Source organism: Ceratotherium simum, chromosome 12 (genome assembly GCF_057802395.1).
Source record: "Ceratotherium simum simum isolate JZ-2026a chromosome 12, ASM5780239v1, whole genome shotgun sequence".
Classification (NCBI taxonomy): Eukaryota; Metazoa; Chordata; class Mammalia; order Perissodactyla; family Rhinocerotidae; genus Ceratotherium; species Ceratotherium simum.
In genome coordinates, this window is record NC_141911.1 from 40728598 (window position 1) to 40746854 (window position 18257).

Consider the following 18257-nt stretch of genomic DNA (forward strand, 5'->3'; position numbering starts at 1 on the left):
ACTTGGAAACTATTTAAGGCATTTCATAGGCAGGGTGTATCCTTGTAGGAGTTTGCTTTTGCAAGATAAGACTTCTATCAAATGCAAGTCGGGAGGGAACCAAAAGTAAAACCAGTAGCTGCATGAGCTGACTTTATCACGTCATGACAGAAGCTCAGCTGCTAGAAGTTTTGGCATGGAGCAAAACTGCAGGGTATTTGTCCAACATTGCATTTTACTGTTATTCTTACTAATAACGTTCCATGTTAGAAATGTCACCTGTTTGGGAAAGCCATGTGGTTTAGGGGATAGAGCACAGAGCAGAATGTTAGGATACTAGACCTCTATTCCCCATTGTATGCCTAATGTGTTCTGGGCCCACAAGTCACCCCACCTCCTTGGTACAATGGAAACAGTGGCAGGGGCCGTCTCATGCTTCCTCCCCCAACACACAGACATCTCAGGCTGGTAGAGTTTTCATGAGCAACTGTAAAGGTCAGAGAAGTGAAGATAACAGACAAAAGAGGTGAATGTTTGGAACAATTCAAATGTTACGTAAATGTAAGCTGTGGGATGATACAACCATTCAAATTTGGAATACTTAATATTCTGGGTGGTATATTAATTAATTCATTACACCCTTCCCAAACCTAAAATTATATGGTTTGGTTCAGGTCATGAATATGTACTTTGTATAAGTACCATAGCAAGTGCCATTTCAGAGTCCGGGGATTGAAAAAAAAAACTAAACGAGGAGTTTAAGGCCTTGCTAAACCTACCCTTTTGTTTTATTTTGCACTGATTTGCCACTTGAACATTAAACTCTTGTCAGTCTGAGAGGTTTGCCAACCTTTGCCTTCTAGCTGTCCCCTAGCCTCCACATGAATGCACATTGTACTCTTCTTTCTCCGTTTCAGCCCGTGCTATTTCGGTTTCCCCTTCTCCACATCTCCACCTAAAACCATAGCCATCCTTCAAAGTTCAGCCAGTGAGTCATTGCAAGTAGGCATGGGGTAAGGACTTCAGAGTATGTTTTTCAGAGCCCAGTGCAGCTAAGGAAATGTGCAGTGTTGGCCCAAGGCCCATCCGTTCCTGGGTAGCCAGATGCTGGACACATCTTCCATAATATCTCAAGGTAAATATGCATTGCTTGGAGAAAGAGGTAGAATTTTTCAGTTATAGTCTGGATCTGTTCCTGCCAGAAGGGAAGGGATTGAGAAAAATATCATGTCAATATTGCTACAGCAGAAAACAGTTTCTCTTAGCTGCTTAGCAAGAGGACACTGAGGGCAAAAAGATATAATGTACAATAAACTGAGGTGAAAAAATCATCAAAATGAAGACTACATAATTATTATTAAAATTCTAGCCCTTAGGTTGTCTGGGAATCTCAAGGAATTTAGTTGTATTTTTTTGTTTACAATGCACCTCAATGGTTCACGCTAAAACATCAAAGAAGATCTCAACCAGGCAGTGAGATCTGGGAGGTGGGAATATTATTGGAAGTCAGTGAAATTAGGTCTTGTTCTGCTCTTTACCAGCTGTGTTAATCTGAGCTAATTATTTAATTTTTATGATATCAAATTTCTTATCTGTAAAGGAAGAAAGTTAGATTCAATGTTCCAAGTGACCTTGTAATGTAAAATGTGACAGCAGTTCTTAATTAAATAGGACAGTATTTATATTGACCTTTAATCTGCAAACAGACTTGTTGAAAGCTGGTTTAGCTACAGAAAGCTAGGTACCGCCTCAACCCCAGCACCTGCGCACACACACACACCCCCCTCAAAAGCAGGAGAGAGACCCTTCTCGTAACCCAGCCTCTAAGAGATTTAGGCAAACCATGTCTGTCGTTTAATGGCTACAAATTTGCTTGGATGCTATCTATCTAGTTGACTCAACTGAAGATTCTATTGTATAAAAGACCTATTTAAAACTCACTTATTCACAGAAATTTTGCAGCTCTGCGTTACTGAATATGTCCACAGATGTCTATTAGCTGATTAGGGCCTGAGGAACCTGGGAGAGCCAGATAAACATGAGGGCTGTCAAATGTAGGATTAGAACATTCTTGTTTGTTGCGGGTACGTATTGTGGGATTTTGGTTTCCCTACCCTACCTTGAATTTTGAAAGTAGCTTAAGCACCTGAGGATGTATAAAGAGATATTTTTTTGTTTCTGCTAAGTGACATTTTTCAACCAGGGGCTAGTTTACTTAATTTGAGGCAATTGATAAAATTCTTTAAATTGTTCCATGTGAATCTATCTTGGAATAACCAGCAAGTTCTTTAAGATTTAATTAAATATTAGAAAATATAAAAGCTGTGTGATCAAAGCTATTGTTCTTTCAAGCTGACACTGTGAACTATGGATCAATAACAATGAGCCTTCCTCATACCACTAAGCAAGCATGGGTGTTAATTCCTATCGAAATACTTATACACTTACCTATTTTTTTCATCAGAAAATGGAAGAAAAACTAACTATGACAAATGTCATTTTATAGATCAGCTACAGATATTATTAAGTTGTTGAAGAAATAATGTTTAAAAACATTTTTTATCAAATTGTTCTTAGGACATTTATGTATTCATTTGCTTACTGTATTGGTAGTTTTAGGTGACTGTGATAAGAAATTGTATGAAAGCAAATAAATGTGGAGAATTAAAGCAGGTGTTTCTAAGAACGTAAGTGGCAAATTTCAGACTCAAGTCAATTTGACCACCAGTTTTTGTAAGGGCGCAAATACGACATGACGCTCACATTCACAGATGGGACTTGGACAAAGTACGTGCAATTTTTGGAAATTGCCTCAAGGACTTTGTTCGTCTAAACAATGTGTCACCTTCAACATTAGATATTCCTGAGTTCTGACTACAGTGTAGAGCCTTGCTTAGAAGCAAGGATGAAGGACATATAGATCTGGGTTGGAAAGAGAGACACTACAATCAACTTAGGACAAATTTGGAGGCCCATGTCAGAGTATGAGTCCTGCTCTGTAAATGTGGGTAGTTTTTGATCTCTTGGGGCTTCAGCCTCTGCTTCTTCAGAACAAACTTTCCACTAAATGCTCCTTTTCTTTGAGGAATAACTGTTGGAGAAGAAAAAAGTCTACTTATTTGCTAGAGGGTTAAATTGTCTTGATAAAGTTCAAAACTTATTTTAGGGGCCAGCTCTGTGGTGTAGTGGTTAAGTTTGGTGCATGCACTTTGGCGGCCTGGGTTCATGGGTTTGGATCCTGGGCACAGACCTACACCACTTGTCAGCCATGCTGTGACAGCAACTCTTAAGATATAAAACAGAGGAAGATTGGCACAGATGTTAGCTCAGGGCTGATCTCGCTCAATAAAAAATAAATGAATAAATAAATAAAATAAAATGTGGTCCATTTAAAGAAAAAACTTATTTTAATGAGTGCTCTCTCCTCAAACATTTCTCATTTTGATATCAAAAAAAGTTACTTTGTTTATATATTTAAAATACTCTTTTCTCCTTCTTTGACTTTGTTTAAAATTAAAAGCATTAAAGTACCAGTTTTAAGAGATGTTAGATCCTATTTTTGGGTCTTTGCTGTATTCTCTTTACAACTTGCTATAATTTTTTGGCCCTTTAAGCCCTTAGACTACAGGCCTTCTCCACCAAAGGCAATGCCAAGAAGTGATAAGGACCCTCTGTAAGGAGGAGTGGCTTGTTTGCAAAGGGACTGCTTATCTTGGCCACTTTTGATCACACGGTGGGATCCTCTTATGAAGAGTTCTGGGCATGCTCTTTTCCCACATCATCCTCCATCCTATTGATAGTGATCGTTCCAAAATGAAAGTCTAGTTCAAACCCTTTGTCTTTCCGCTGCCTTCAAGATCCAGTTCAAATTCCACACCACGGCACATAACACACAGTGCTTCACTACCTCTTCTGCCTCTTTCCTTGTCCACCCATTTCTCTGTTCCTCTCCTCCTCACCTCTTATACTGCAGCCACCTACATACTTGTTCTCCCAACTTCCCCCAATTTGATGTCTCAAATTCCAGGACATTGCTGACTCTGTACTTAAATGTCCACACAGTCTGCCCAGTGAAATCTTAGACTTCTTTCAAGATGAGTTCAAAGAACACCTCCACGAGACCTTTCCGCCTCCTCTTCCTTCAAGTAGAATTAACCACTTGTTTCCTTTGTGCCCCTCCTTCCACTATCACCTTAAAATACTATATTATATTTAGATTAAATTTCTGTCTCTCTCTACTTAGCTGGAATGACCTTGAATGGAAAGACAATGAATTATTTAATAATTCATTGTATTCCTAGTACATAGCACAAAGTAGGCATGCTAAAACTCTTTTATAAATGAATGAACAAATGAAGAAATATAGCCAAGGTTCCCCATAACCATCAAGGCCTATGAACACATGTCTGAATTCCAAACAGTCAATCAGAGGATTCCTTTGAGGCTTTACCATACCACGCCAAGCACTGTGGACTTCATGGAGTTTTTAGTGTAAGTCTAAAGGTCAGAGAAGACCTCCCAAAGGAAATGGCATTGAACTGAGACCTGAAAAGCAGATCGTTGGGTAAAATGGAGCTGGGGGATATATTTCAGGCAAAGAGAAGAGCAGGCACAAAGGTCTGGGGGCGTGGAAAAGAGTATGGTGCATTTGAGGAACCAAGAGATGTCCAGCATGGTGGAGTGACAAGCGATGAGGATGGGGAGGCCGGCGGGGACTGGATCGTGCAGGGCCTTGTGGAGTTCACAAGGAGGAACAGGGTACCGTCCCATAGACTCAGCACACCTCCTTAGCTGACCCCTGCAAATCCTGACTCAGGCAGTCCCTGATGTCCTGCTGAACACTTAGGAGGCCTGGAGGAGGGGCACATTTGTATTCACAGTCAAAACTGCTAGATGTCCTCAGTTACACTTGTAACTTTTTAACTCATTTAACACTTACAAATGTCAAGTTTGGTGTGGTTTTCTTTTGTTTTTCACTTTTAGATTTTTTTCTTCAGGTTGTAAAAGTGTGTGCTTGTTATTGTAGTGTTGAAAATATTTTGTTGGTCTTCTATCAATGCGCATTTTCAATATGCTTGCACTCATTCTGTACATGACTCTTTGCTGTATGGCTTGTTTTATTCATTGTTATGTTCATTTTAGATGCAATCTGGAAACTCACCTAGTTGTTTCTCTGTAAGAAATTGGTAAAACATTTATAACTATTAGTATTTCACTGAATACCTATCATGTACAACGCACTGTTCTAGTGCTGAGGAGATTCAAAATGAGCTACCTCTGGGGACCTGGAGCCCTGGAAACAAGTTTTATGTTTCAGAAGATCCCATTTGGTATCCACAAGGGATTATAAATGTGTGCCCTGATTGTAAAAGAATTACACTGAACTGAAGAGGGTCAAGAAGATAACTTTAACGAAGAGATATAGAACATTTTTGTTCATCAGTTATCCTTTTGAAATAATTTTTACATACTTTGATTCTTTGTGAAAATATTTCTTTCCATATTTTTAATATTAATATTTACTGAATCTCAAAATCCCAATCACCAGCTTATTATTTAAAAACACTTGTTCTTATATTACCTTTTAAACCATCACACCTGAATGTTGAAGAATAACTTAGAAATATTAGTTACTTGTCCTGCTATTTGTTTAATTTGTGTGGCAGTTGTTTACATGCACGTGATGAAGTGGGTGGTAGGACGAGTCAAGGGACAAGGTAAAAGTAGGATTTGTAAGAAAGGAGGAAACATTGCAGACAGTTTGGGGACAGTGATTCTTGCCTGCACAGTTTGAGGGTAAACTGATTAGCTGGCAGCTGGTAGGAACAGGCAGGTCTTGGTACTCTGTCCTTGAGTAGACTGACCAAACATGTCAGAGACATTTTCCATTCTTTGTGTATCCTCCAGAAAACCTTGAGCATTTAGCTTAGGAGCCAAGGTGACACTGTCTCTGGGGAATGTCTGCATGTGACCTTCAACCCCCGACTCCATTGTACTTGGGCACCCTTTCCTCCCCTAGAATGTCTCCAAGGAATGAACAGCGCTACATCCACAGAGATTAGTGCACCGCTGTTTATCTCAGAATGATTTATAACTCTCATAAGAGTAAAAATAACATGACTGCTTGAAGCTGGAGACTGATAAATAGACTACAGTGCAATCATGCAATGGAATACTATGCAACCATTAAAAATATTGTCATAGAAGAGTATATGAAACATAGGGTATATGTCCATACATATTTAAAACACTATGTACATTTTTATACATATTTAAACACAATGATTCCATATTTAGATGCAATAGCTAAAAGTCCAGATGGTTATATACCAAAATGTTTCAAGGGTCCATCTCTGAGTGATTTGATGATAGATGATTTTTATATTGTTTTTTGTGCTGTCTTGTATTTCCCAACCCTAGCTCATTGAATCTAGATTATTTTTGTAATAAAAAATATTATTTAATGTATAAAACTTTATAAAATAATTTATAAATTTTTAATTTATAAACTATTTTAAAATAAAAATATAATTGCTTAATTATAAAAATTAATTTATAAGTGGGGCTGGCCGGGTGGCGCAGCAGTTAAGTGCACACGCTCTGCTTCGGTGGCCTGGGGTTCGCAGGTTCGGATCCCGGGTGCACACCAATGCACCGCTTGTCAAGCCATGCTGAGGTGGCGACCCATATAAAGTAGAGGGAGATGGACACGGATGTTAGCCCAGGGCAATCTTCCTCAGCATAAAAAGAGGAGGATTGGCATTGGATGTTAACTCAGGGCTGATTTTCCTCACCAAAAAAAAAAATTAATTTATAAGTATTTAATGAGATTTTTAAGAGATGTCTGAGAATGTGTCCTATATTCATATTTGTGTGCATATATATTTGTGCTAAAGAATAACCATGACCTAGAATTCGTCACATTACTTGGTTATCTGGACCCTTAGCCATTAATCTTAGACTGGAGCTGGCATTTCCTACAATTCTATTGTAACTCTGAAATTCTACTTTTGATAGAGAGAAAAGAAGTATGGATGGGGAACCTTAGAACTGACTCACCCCCTATCAAGCTAGAAGGAAATTGTATTTTTTTTTTTTTATAATTTTTTTTTTTATTTATTTTTTTCCCGCAAAGCCCCAGTAGATAGTTGTATGTCATAGTTGCACATTCTTCTAGTTGCTGTATGTGGGACGCGGCCTCAGCATGGCCAGAGAAGCAGTGCGTCGGTGCGCGCCCGGGATCCGAACCCGGGCCGCCAGCATCGGAGCACACTCACTTAACTGCTAAGCCACGGGGCCGGCCCTTGGAAATTGAATTTAATAGTGTCTTTGTTTTAATTTTTACCGGGGAAGTGGGATTGTACCTAGGAGGTGGAGGCTAGGAGGCACAGGCAGAACTTTAGTCTTTGTATAAACACCGCGAGTCTCCACCTTTCTTTAACATGGACAATTTTCCAAGTTAGGTAAAAATGCTACGCAAATGCAGCTTCAAGTCTCCCCCTTTATAAGAACAGTAACGATAATAGCCAACGTGTATGTAATGCTCATCATGTGCCAAGTACTATACTAACTGACACACACACACATATGTACATATTAAACTAATTTAGTCCTCACATCTTGAGGCAGGTATTATCATTTTACAAATGAGGAAATCAAGGCACATTTTTTTCACCTGTAATGCCCTGCCATGTAGAAATTCTGGAGCTGCCACTGGGAGGGACGTGGGATAAATTTGTCTTTTGCAATGTGCTCTATGGTCCACTCAGTCACCTCTTTCTTGATCCCTTTCTCAACTTCTCTTCTATACAGGTATAAGTACCCCAGGGGGCCGATCACTTATCACTCCTGCTGCAAGCACAACACAAGATGAAGCTATTCCAAGAGGTTCGTTCATATTTTAAAATAGTCGCTCTGGAGTCATTGTTATGATGCAACTGTATATAATGGGACCTGTCACTTCAGGGAAACTGACGAAGACTGAGAAATGGAAGCTAAGTAGACACAGGTCCTATTCCAGAGGAATTCTCACTTCTGGAATATCTCATTGAAAAAATGCTGCGGGTTAAAGACATTAAAACAATCTAGCAAGGCACATAAATGATGAATGTGACCATGAAATGGTGGGCCAGATGAATGGGATCCAATAGTCCAGTGGTGAGGGGGCCTTCTGGTCACACCAAGCTGGACTCAGCCCTGGGCTTGGCCTTGTCCCAGCTGCTGACACTGAGTGAGCTGAACTAAGTTCTGTAAAGGGCCTCTGTCCCCTTAATTTTAAAATGGGTCCCATAATACTGACCTCACAGTATTTCTCTAAAGATTAAATGAGATGTATGTATAATTGCTTAGCTCAGAGCCTGACACTTCATGAGTGCCTAATAAACTATAAGCCAAGCAGGGTGCTGAGATAAGGGAGGTCAGGCGGCATTCACTATCTCTCTGGTTATTTTTCTAGGGAGAAGATGATGATTTTGCAAGAGCTGGTTGAAAATAGAAAGGGAGAGAGTCTTTTGTAGATGGGGTTTAGGCAGGATACTCTGGATTTAAAATAAAGCCTCAGAGAAGACTTCAAGTGACTACAGGATCATTAACTAATACAAACATTGAGAAAACGTACTGAGATAAAGAAAAGCAAGGGATTTTACGAAGAACAGAGACTAAGGAAGGAAAATTAGGCGAAGTGCTTAGAACTAATTATTAGGTTTCTGGGTCCAATTAAACAATCTAATTTTCAAAGTGATTTCAATGTGAAGCTGACATGATGGTGTCAAACCAGAAAGCATTTAAGGGCCAACTACAGACACACACAGTGCTACATTCCATGAATCCTATAAATAATGGCTAGCATGGTGGGGCATGGTGCTAAGTGTTTTCATGCATTATCTGATTTTATCCTCACAGGAACCCAAAGAGATAGGTATTATAACCTTCATTTGCCCAAGAGAATACTAAAGTACAGAGCAATTACATGACTTCTCCAAGGCCACACAACTAGTAAGATGCCCCATCTGTTCTATTCCAGAGCTCACACACCAACCACAAGTATTGACTGCCACAAAGAAAGAGAAGAAAAGACCCAATTAACCTTTAGACATAACTGCTAAAGAATGACCAAATATAACTTAGTCCTAGACCATGTGCTGCAATGTAGTGTAATATGTTATTTGTAATAATTAAATTCAAGAAAATGGTATGGCTATAGTAGTAAGAGGTCTTCGTGACATAAAATGGCATTTGGAAACATCAGAAAATGAAATGTAAGATGTGGACTGATAAGGAGGAGGTTGACTTTGGAAAGGCGTTAAGGCAACTGTACTGGAAACTTCTGTAGACAGGGAATCCAGTAGGACTATTGACAAAAGCTCAGATGAGACACAATAAGGATTTGGATTCAGCTGCTGGCTGTGGCATAAATCTGGAAAATTGATAACAATATGACCTCTTTTTGGGTTGGACTGAAGTCCATGTGGGGTGATGGTGCAATGTGTTTATTTTATTCTCACAATTTTTATGTTTTTTTTTAAAAATGCACTGCTTCTTGTGGAAGTCAATAGGTGGTTCTTCCAATACTTTCTCATACTCTTCCCTTTAGTTAATGAGATGATTTGCTAATTTCTGACCCATGAAAACTTGTTGGGTAGTTGAAAGTAGATATCGGAATTCCTAATGTTAAAACTGACACATTACCTCCTAAGTTTTACTAGCTAACTGTTGAAAGTTGAACAATAGTTCCCCACACATAGTTAATAAAAAAAAACCCCGGGGCCGGCCTGGTGGCGCAAGCGGTTAAGTGTGCGCTCTCTGCTGCCGCGGCCCCCGGGTTCAGCGGTTTGGATCCCGGGCATGCACCAACGCACTGCTTGTCGAGCCATGCTGTGGTGGCATCCCATGTAAAGTAGAGGAAGATGGGCAAGGATGTTAGCTCAGGGCCAGTCTTCTTCAGAAAAAAGAGGAGGATTGGCATCAGATGTTAGCTCAGGGCTAAACTTCCTCACAAAAAAAAAAAAGAAAAAGAAACCCACTACACAATCTAATTCTAGAATGCTATTGTTTAGACATGTCCTATGTATTTTGACTTTATTTTGAAATTTTCTCTCTTTAGAAGAAGGAAATCCAGAACTTGTCACTGAGTTCTCACTTGCAGGTATGTTATTATTTGACATGGAATGGCAATTATTCCATTTTAAATTATGTATTGCTACTTCCAAATGCCTAAGAAAATAAGAAGTCAATTTTAAAAACAAAAGAGTATGTGTTATTAACTTTAGTCACACAAAATTATAAAGGCAAACAAAATATGCTCTCTTTTAAATTAAAACAGACATTTCTTGTTTTTGTAAACATTTTGGAAATAGCAATACATAACAATAATTTTTCTTTTAAGTTAGGTTTTTTAGCTGTCTAACCAACCATGGGTACTTGAGATAACTCTCTGAAGAGCTTATAAAACAATTCAACTTCTCTCTTCCCTACTATAAAGAAAACAAGGAGCTTAAAATCATGCAATTAATTGGCATCATATCAAGAATTAATATAGATCATTCATGTCTCAATCCTGATTCATTTTTGGCCCTATGCCACCACTTTGGGACTATCTTCTTACCCTTTGTAACTGTTGCTTCCCCCTTTAGGTGCTGCTGTAGATCTGGCTTTAGTTGGTTTATGTGCTAATATACTCTTCTGCATTTCTAAGCTTCCCTTCACACTTGGCCTGTGTCCACACTTCACACAAGAAAAATGGATCCTAGAACTGAATCACTGTAAATTAAATCTCATAAATTAAAGCTAAGTGGCAGGAGGGCTGGGGAATACCAGTGGGAGGAAAAACTACTTTTACTTTTTTATCAGTAATAAGGCTCTTAAATATAAATTAGCCAAATAACTATGCCGTTTTACCTGTATATCTTGCCTTCAGTTCTATTTACTTCATTTGGAAACACTATAAATATTCTATGAATATATGAGAGCACTTCTAACTTAAATTTTGTTTCATTCTCAACATGTAAAAGATTTGAAAAATATTTTTAGTGATGATATTATAGACTATGCTTAAGGATACTGTGAAAGGAACAGAAGCTTAGAACATAGGTGACCTGGATTATAGTTATGATTCTATTTCTAACTAGTTGTATCACCTAGGATAAGTAACTTAAACTCATTAGACTTCTTTTCCTCATTTGTAAACTACTTATACATACCAGTTTCCTTCCAAACTTCTGATTCTATGATCTGTCCAATACCTTTTTATACATCAAGACATTGTTTTCTGTCATAACTTTGAAACTGTGAGTTTGTGGTTTTTCCATATCGGGCTAGAATGTCCACATAGCTCTTATCCACAATGACGCCTCTGAGGCCCTGTAAAGAACACTAGACTGGAGGTGGAACCCTTGGATCTTGGTTCTGTCACTAGTTGTGTAATCTTGGACAAAGGACTTTACCACTCGAAGTTCCAGTTTCCCACATGGTTATTGTGAAAAACCTTTGAAAAGATAAAATACACATAAAAGCATATTAACATACTTTCTATAAAAAGGCGAATTGGTATTATCTTGACTTTACCTGTTTTATTTTTCAAATTGTGTGGTAGTTTATTTCACACTTTTGTAATTTTCTGCTCTCTTTGTCTCCCATAGTGATAGTCGTCATTGTTTTAGCGGTGATGGCTGGTCTCATTGGAATTATCCTCCTTACTGTTTACGGTGTTCGCTGGCTGAGAAAGGTGAGGATTCAATTTTTAATTTTGCCATAAGTACTGGTGTGAACAGCTCTAGGAGGGTTTATCCCTCTGGGTTCAATTAAACTTAAAGAGAAACAAAACTGCATAAAATTCCATCTTTTTCAACTGGACACGCAGAAGTCACTGAGTTACTCTGGTAGAAATTTTTGTTTGCATTTGGCCTATAAAGGAACCCCAAATATAAATCTATCCCCATTTTCCAGTGAAAGATCCTCCGAAGTTTTTGTCTAACCTGATTTAATATATTTTGATGGATTTAGATGAAATAATTTTCTAATTACAATATTTAGTTTAATTTGTGGATGAAAAATATTTAAAATAACATATTTACATATGTTTAAAAAGTTTGCTTTTTTTATTCTCATATTTCCTGAAACAAATTTTTCAAACTCCACCCATGAATTTTCCAGCATGAGTGATTTTTTTCATCACTAAAGCTAATTTTAAGTTCACATGACACAGTGTTCCAAAGCACATAACATTTACTATAACCTTCTATTTAACATGTCTCAGACACCACATTTGTGTGTGTGTTTATGATGCTGTAATTGGAACTGTAATTCTAGGTTATTAAGTACCTAGTCAGAAGATTGGTACAGCTGAGTTCTCATTCATCCTCTATCCTTGATCTCTCTTTGTGATCTCCATACCATAACCACTATACATACTCTTTGAAAAAGACTTGTTTAGAGGTTAACAACACTGCAGTGGTGGGGCTGTAACAACAACACTGATAGTAAATCTACATGAAGTTTCTTTACTCTTTTCTTTTTTAGCTACTTCTGTTAGGTGACTTCTATAATCATCCAAACCTATAATTGATAATCATTACTCTATGTAAATCTATCTCCTCTAAATAATACTTTCTTAATAAAAGTGAAGTAATAGAGAGTGTCTGCTCTAATATGAGAGATTTTCTAAGGACTGAATATGAAATGACTTCTCTTGTATGCAGTATAAATATTGGCGAAAAATATTGTGTTTGGTCATACATGGCAAACTGACTTGTTTTCTTTCCTGGTTGATGATCTAAAATCTGAAAGTCAATGAAATACTTATCTGGCAAAATTCAGAGAAAATCTTATATATGGATATAGAAGAATTGGGTCATGGTCAATAAGACAAAGAGCTCTTAGCTCTTTTTTAATAATTTCTGTTTTAGCTTCTCATTACAGCAGAGAAATATGGCAGAGCCAATGTTTGGGGTAATAATTCATCTCTGGAAATAACAAATACTATTTAGAAATACAAGTACAAGTTTAAATCAAAGTTTGTAAATATCTATGAAACAGTGACTTCTCTCTAAAAAGAACTCTACAAAGTGAATTTTTACCAAAAGAAAACAAACTTTAGCTAAAAAAAAAATTTTAATCTGAGGCATTTTTCTTTATAATGTTTTAAGTTTAGAAAATTGTGGCGTTAATATTTTTCTGTTTTTTATTCATAGAAAAGTACATCTTCATCGCTACAAGGCACAGACACTGAATCAAGTGCTGTAAAAACTGAAAATTTAGGTTGGTGCTAATATTCTTATTGCCTCTTGCCTTTTTGGAAGGGAAATCAATTGAGTTACGTCTTTGAGCTGGGAGGGGGGCACCCAATTAGGGCCCAATTATTTATATTCTATTTCATCAATGCTGCCTCTATAAGATTTTTTTTTTTTATATGAACGTTTGTCTGCAGCATAATGAAATTCTCCCTTAGGCATAAAGTATCTTAAAAAGAAAAAAGAAAAGTGAAACAAATACTATAAGCAAAAGTGAAAAACAAGTTCTTTTGTGCACTTCTTATTTTCCAAAATGCAAAGCTGTGTATAGAAGACCCTGTGGTGCATATAGTTTAATACCCCCAGATCTGAAGCCAGACCTGGATTTGAATCCGTACTCCAACTCTTGTAACTTTGAGCTACTCATATGGAGATAACAATAGTTAATGTGGAGATAATTTAATATGGGCATAATGATAGTGTCAATCTCATAGAGTTTCCTAGGATTAAATGAGCTACAAGTAAAGCATCTAGAAAAATTCTTGGCCATAGTAAGTGCTCATGCCTGTTAGCTGTCACCTATATTGCAGGTTCCGTTCTCAAATGACTTTCTCTGCACAATGTGGCCAGTCACCTGGCCCCTGTTTTCGTTTCCACTCCCAGGTGCTAAGTAGATACACAAAGTGTGGAAGACTGCAGGAATATTTTGTTCACACAGAACAGTATTGACCCACGCAGTATTTTTTAAAAAGATTATTTATTGCCAACCTTAAAAACTGAGAGGTTTTTACACTAAAAAACATCCAGACATTAGTACTATCTTACAGAAAAAAATTTAAACTCTAACAATGCTGGAGCCCCCATGACAATGTGAGAATAATTCATAAGAGCTGAAGAGCGGTCACTGCCTCTACTATTTCTTTAAATACCTAGCCAATTTCATTTATTTCATTCATTATGGGCTCTTGTATAACATCACTAATTGAGTATATAGTTCCTATCAAACTTTGCCTGAAGCATAAATACAAGTAAAGTCTATTTTGGGAGACGTGCCCCAAGAATAAGTCTCTGTGGAATGGGCTTTAATGCTCAAGCATTAAGGGATCTGATTCTGCTTTCTACAAAATCAACTGAAAGCTTTCCCGTAATTATCAAAAACCATAACAGAACTGAGGTTCTCTAAATTTCCAGATTCCTTTTTTAACCCTGGACCAAACACCTATCTTCAAAGCATTTGCTAGGTTTTATACACTTCGACATCATAAAAATAGAGAATTTTAAAGATCCACCGCAGCCACATAACCTATATACCAGACTTGCCTCATCATGTTATCTCGTGGGTTCTTAAAGCTTAATGATGATTGTTACATAATGAGTTCTAGGAAGTTCATGCTCTGTTGAGTGAATGGCATATACTTAATTCTCAGCTAAAAGGATTAATCAAACCCAGTCTGCAGATACATAAAACAACAAAAGTTTTGAGTCATGTACCAGATTCCCTTCATTTACTAAGGTTACCTTGTTAAAGGACTTGCAGCTAGAACAAATATCTGTAAATTATTTATTTTATCTACTTTCTGCATTGTTTCAAAAAAAAAATGCTTTGAGAAGTTTTTAAAATGGAGCAATTACCACCCAAAGCCTGATTTTTTGTTACCTAAATTTCTCTATGCTTTTAACTACTGATTTATTCTGGTGACAAATTGAGTGTGTAGCATTTCCTCTGCCATTTTTTTTTTTATACAATCTTGAGCCTCTCTGGGGAGTAGCTCACAAAAGTTTGGGACAATTTAATCCACCAAAGAGCATCAAAATATTCTTGTAAGTCTAAGTGCAACAAACATTTATTAAATGATTACTGTGAGCTGGGCACCACACTCACATTAGATATACCAATGTGAGTCTCTGTCCTTTAGAGACTGAGGGTCTAGTGGGGGAAACAGATAGAATGTGATGATTGTAGTGAACAAGTTTTAAGGGAGCAGAAGCAATAGCATCTAAAAGAGGCTGAGGCAGGTAGCAAAGGCTTCTAGAGATGGAATCACCAGAGGTCAGTCTTCAAGGACGTGGATGTCACCCCGAGCAAGTCAGTTCCAAGCAGAAGGGCAGCATGAGCAAAGGCATGGAAGAAGACAGAATATGGTGTACCCAAGGAATCATGTGCATTTCCACATTAGCTAGATTAATGCTTCGCTTCTCTGTTTACATCTCAAATATACGTAAAGGCAGTGGAAAGTCAGATGAGCCAAATTTTAGGCTCATTTCATTTCCCCATATTTGTGCAAATAAAGTTCTTAAATGTGTGTTAGTAAGTTAGTGAAATGGGCTATAAAATCTGATCTCATCTCACAGGAAATTTTGGGAAACACATAAGATTACCAAAAAATGTTTGTCCTATCTATATAGAATAACGCTCTAAAGTAATTTATAAGTTAAAGGCATAATTAGAGATTAGAGTGATCCTGCCACCTCAACAAGAAGTAGAAATGTTAAAATATACAGTATGAATTGTTTTAACCTCCTTGAACTTGCACATGATTTACGCTTGGTGGAAAATGAGAATAAGTGAGTCTTAGTCAGCTGCCCATACTGTCAGCCACATGTGACCCCCCACAGCCCATTTCTCATGGGAGAATGGGATGCACAATTCCTGTGATTTCCAAATAGAAGAAAACTGTGGAAAATGCTCTGCTTCCCTAGGAGCAAAGGCTCTCCCCATCCCTTTCACGCACTCTCCAGGAGTAACATAAATCCAATCTTCCAACCAAGAATGGTGGAGCATCGGATTTGGTGGGGGAGACCAGTCCAGTTCCCTTTCACATGCTAGAATCAGAGAGGAATTTAGTAGTGAGTTTCTGTATAGACTTCTCCTTGCTCATGTCCAAGAAAAAAAGTTATTCCTAAGAGAAATCAGACTAAGGAGCTTGCCTTAAATTCAAACACATATGGGGCCGGCTCCGTGGCTTAGCGGTTAAGTGCGCGCGCTCTGATGCTGGCGGCCCCGGTTCGGATCCCGGGCGCGCCCCGAGGCACCACTTCTCCGTCCAACGCGAGGCCGAGTCCCACGTACAGCAACTAGAAGGATGTGAACCTATGACATGCAACTATCTACTGGGGCTTTGGGGGGAAAAAAATGAATAAATAAAATCTTTAAAAAAAAAAAAAAAATTCAAACACATATGGAATTCAACTTGCTTCCCACTATAATCTGACCCTATACAAGTTCTTTGTTAGTTTCTCATCTCTGTAGAAACTAGGAGCAGAGCAACCATGTTTGTTCCTTACCTGAGGCTTTTAGAACAGATAGTCTAAGAAATTCTCTATCTTTCTTTACACACAACTCTAATAGTGCTACTCTAAAAGGAAATTCCTTTAATTTCTTAACAATTATATTCAAGGACAACCCTGTAAGAATGTAGAATCCTGAAATTTAGTTTATGCATTAATTTCCTGTTGTACTTAAATATAAGTATGCCTCATACTAATGTTTTGTATTTTTTTCTCTATAATCATTTTGCAGAAAATAGTGCAGAAGACAAATCGCCAGCAGCACAAATTTCGGAATAACACAAAGACACAGAAATTGAGTCAATTGAAAAGTAAATAATGTAAATTAGACACTCCAATAAATTGTATACCTTCCTAAGTTGTACAATCGCAGGATGAAAATTTCATCATAATGAGTCCAGTGACTCAATGATAAAAAATGCCTCCATTCATTAATATTTCAAAATGAAGACCAAATTTTTCCTTTCATGCTTGCTTTTGTGTGTTAGCATAATTTTTATAATTAATTGATTTGGAGTTCTGGCCAGAAACTTCAGTTGGCTTCGTCTGCTGTTCTTTAAGACTGACTTATTCTATTCTATCGTATTTTAATGATTGTGTTGTCAAATGAAAGACTTGCAATATCTAGATGAAATCTAAGTTCTCTTCTCATTCTAAACTTCTGAATCTATTTTTATTGTTTTGAATAAATTAGGGGGCACTCAAATCCTATCATTTCCTTCATTGCTGAACAGGCAAGATATGGTAGTACACTAATGATGATGATATTTTAGACACACTGGTGAAGCTTGCACTTAGAAATGCCTTGCATACACACATATATATACATATACATATACTTAGATATAGACATAGACATAGATATATAAAATGACACCCACATTCATCCTTTAATGCATAAATCAATACAAAAATTTTTCCTATTAAAAAAATGAGATGTTACATATGTATAAATCGCCCATTTAAAATAATTTGTCTGACAGTCCCCTTCATAGCACTGACTGATGCATTATGTTCCACTAGAAGAGTTATTTATGTAAGTGGTCAGAGTATCCTGAGAAAGGAAAACAATAATGACTTTCCCTAGCAAAAGAAACTTAACTCTATACATGCAACAAGATGTGCACACTTGACATGCAAGTGAATATTTTTATAGGTCACCCTGTATTCTCATTTAAATTCTTTAATCCATCCAGTCCTAGTTTCTCTTATTAATAAAGCTTTGGAAATTGGTTTAAATAACCTAAAAGAAACTTCTAGATATAAGAGACTAAGGCTTTGTTACTATACAGCTGTGATTCATTTATAGTGAAACTTAGAAAGCGCTATCAAAACAAAGTACCTTCTTGTGATATTCTACTTCCAAATTAATAAAAATCCATATGGCTTTCCATTTTTGTAAGAAAATTAAGTAAATAATAATATGTACATATTTGAGCTTGACCACTTAAATTTATTTTTTAATAAATTAAAAATCTAAATCTTAACCTACTTGTATGTTCAGAGTGTTCTTATACTAAATTGACTATTTAAAATAAACAATAAGAACAGAACATTTCTGTTGGTATGTATCTTTTAAAAGTTATTTTAACAGTATCATTGGGTTAATTTAATCAGATGAATGACTCAAACACCAAGGCAATTTTAAATGTATTTTTTTCATTAAAAGTAAACTGCTGAACCAAGAGAGATCATGAGACCAAATTTGTCTCTAAATTTACAAGTTGAAGACAATAAGGGATTAGAATGACTGTGTCATCTTGA

At 37.1% G+C, this 18257-nt stretch overlaps 1 protein-coding gene across 1 annotated transcript in view; it reads left to right on the plus strand.

Moving 5' to 3' along the window:
- The window catches only part of LOC101391381 (uncharacterized), a 33998-nt gene extending 16067 nt beyond the window's left edge, over positions 1 to 17931 (plus strand). Inside the window, exons 3-7 of the mRNA XM_087437572.1 lie at positions 7792 to 7866; positions 10082 to 10123; positions 11616 to 11701; positions 13167 to 13233; positions 16726 to 17931. Of these exons, the coding sequence (XP_087293698.1) occupies positions 7792 to 7866; positions 10082 to 10123; positions 11616 to 11701; positions 13167 to 13233; positions 16726 to 16772 (317 nt within the window). The 3' untranslated portion in view covers positions 16773 to 17931. The remainder of the gene's footprint in view (positions 1 to 7791; positions 7867 to 10081; positions 10124 to 11615; positions 11702 to 13166; positions 13234 to 16725) is intronic.
- Positions 17932 to 18257: the final 326 nt, after the last annotated feature.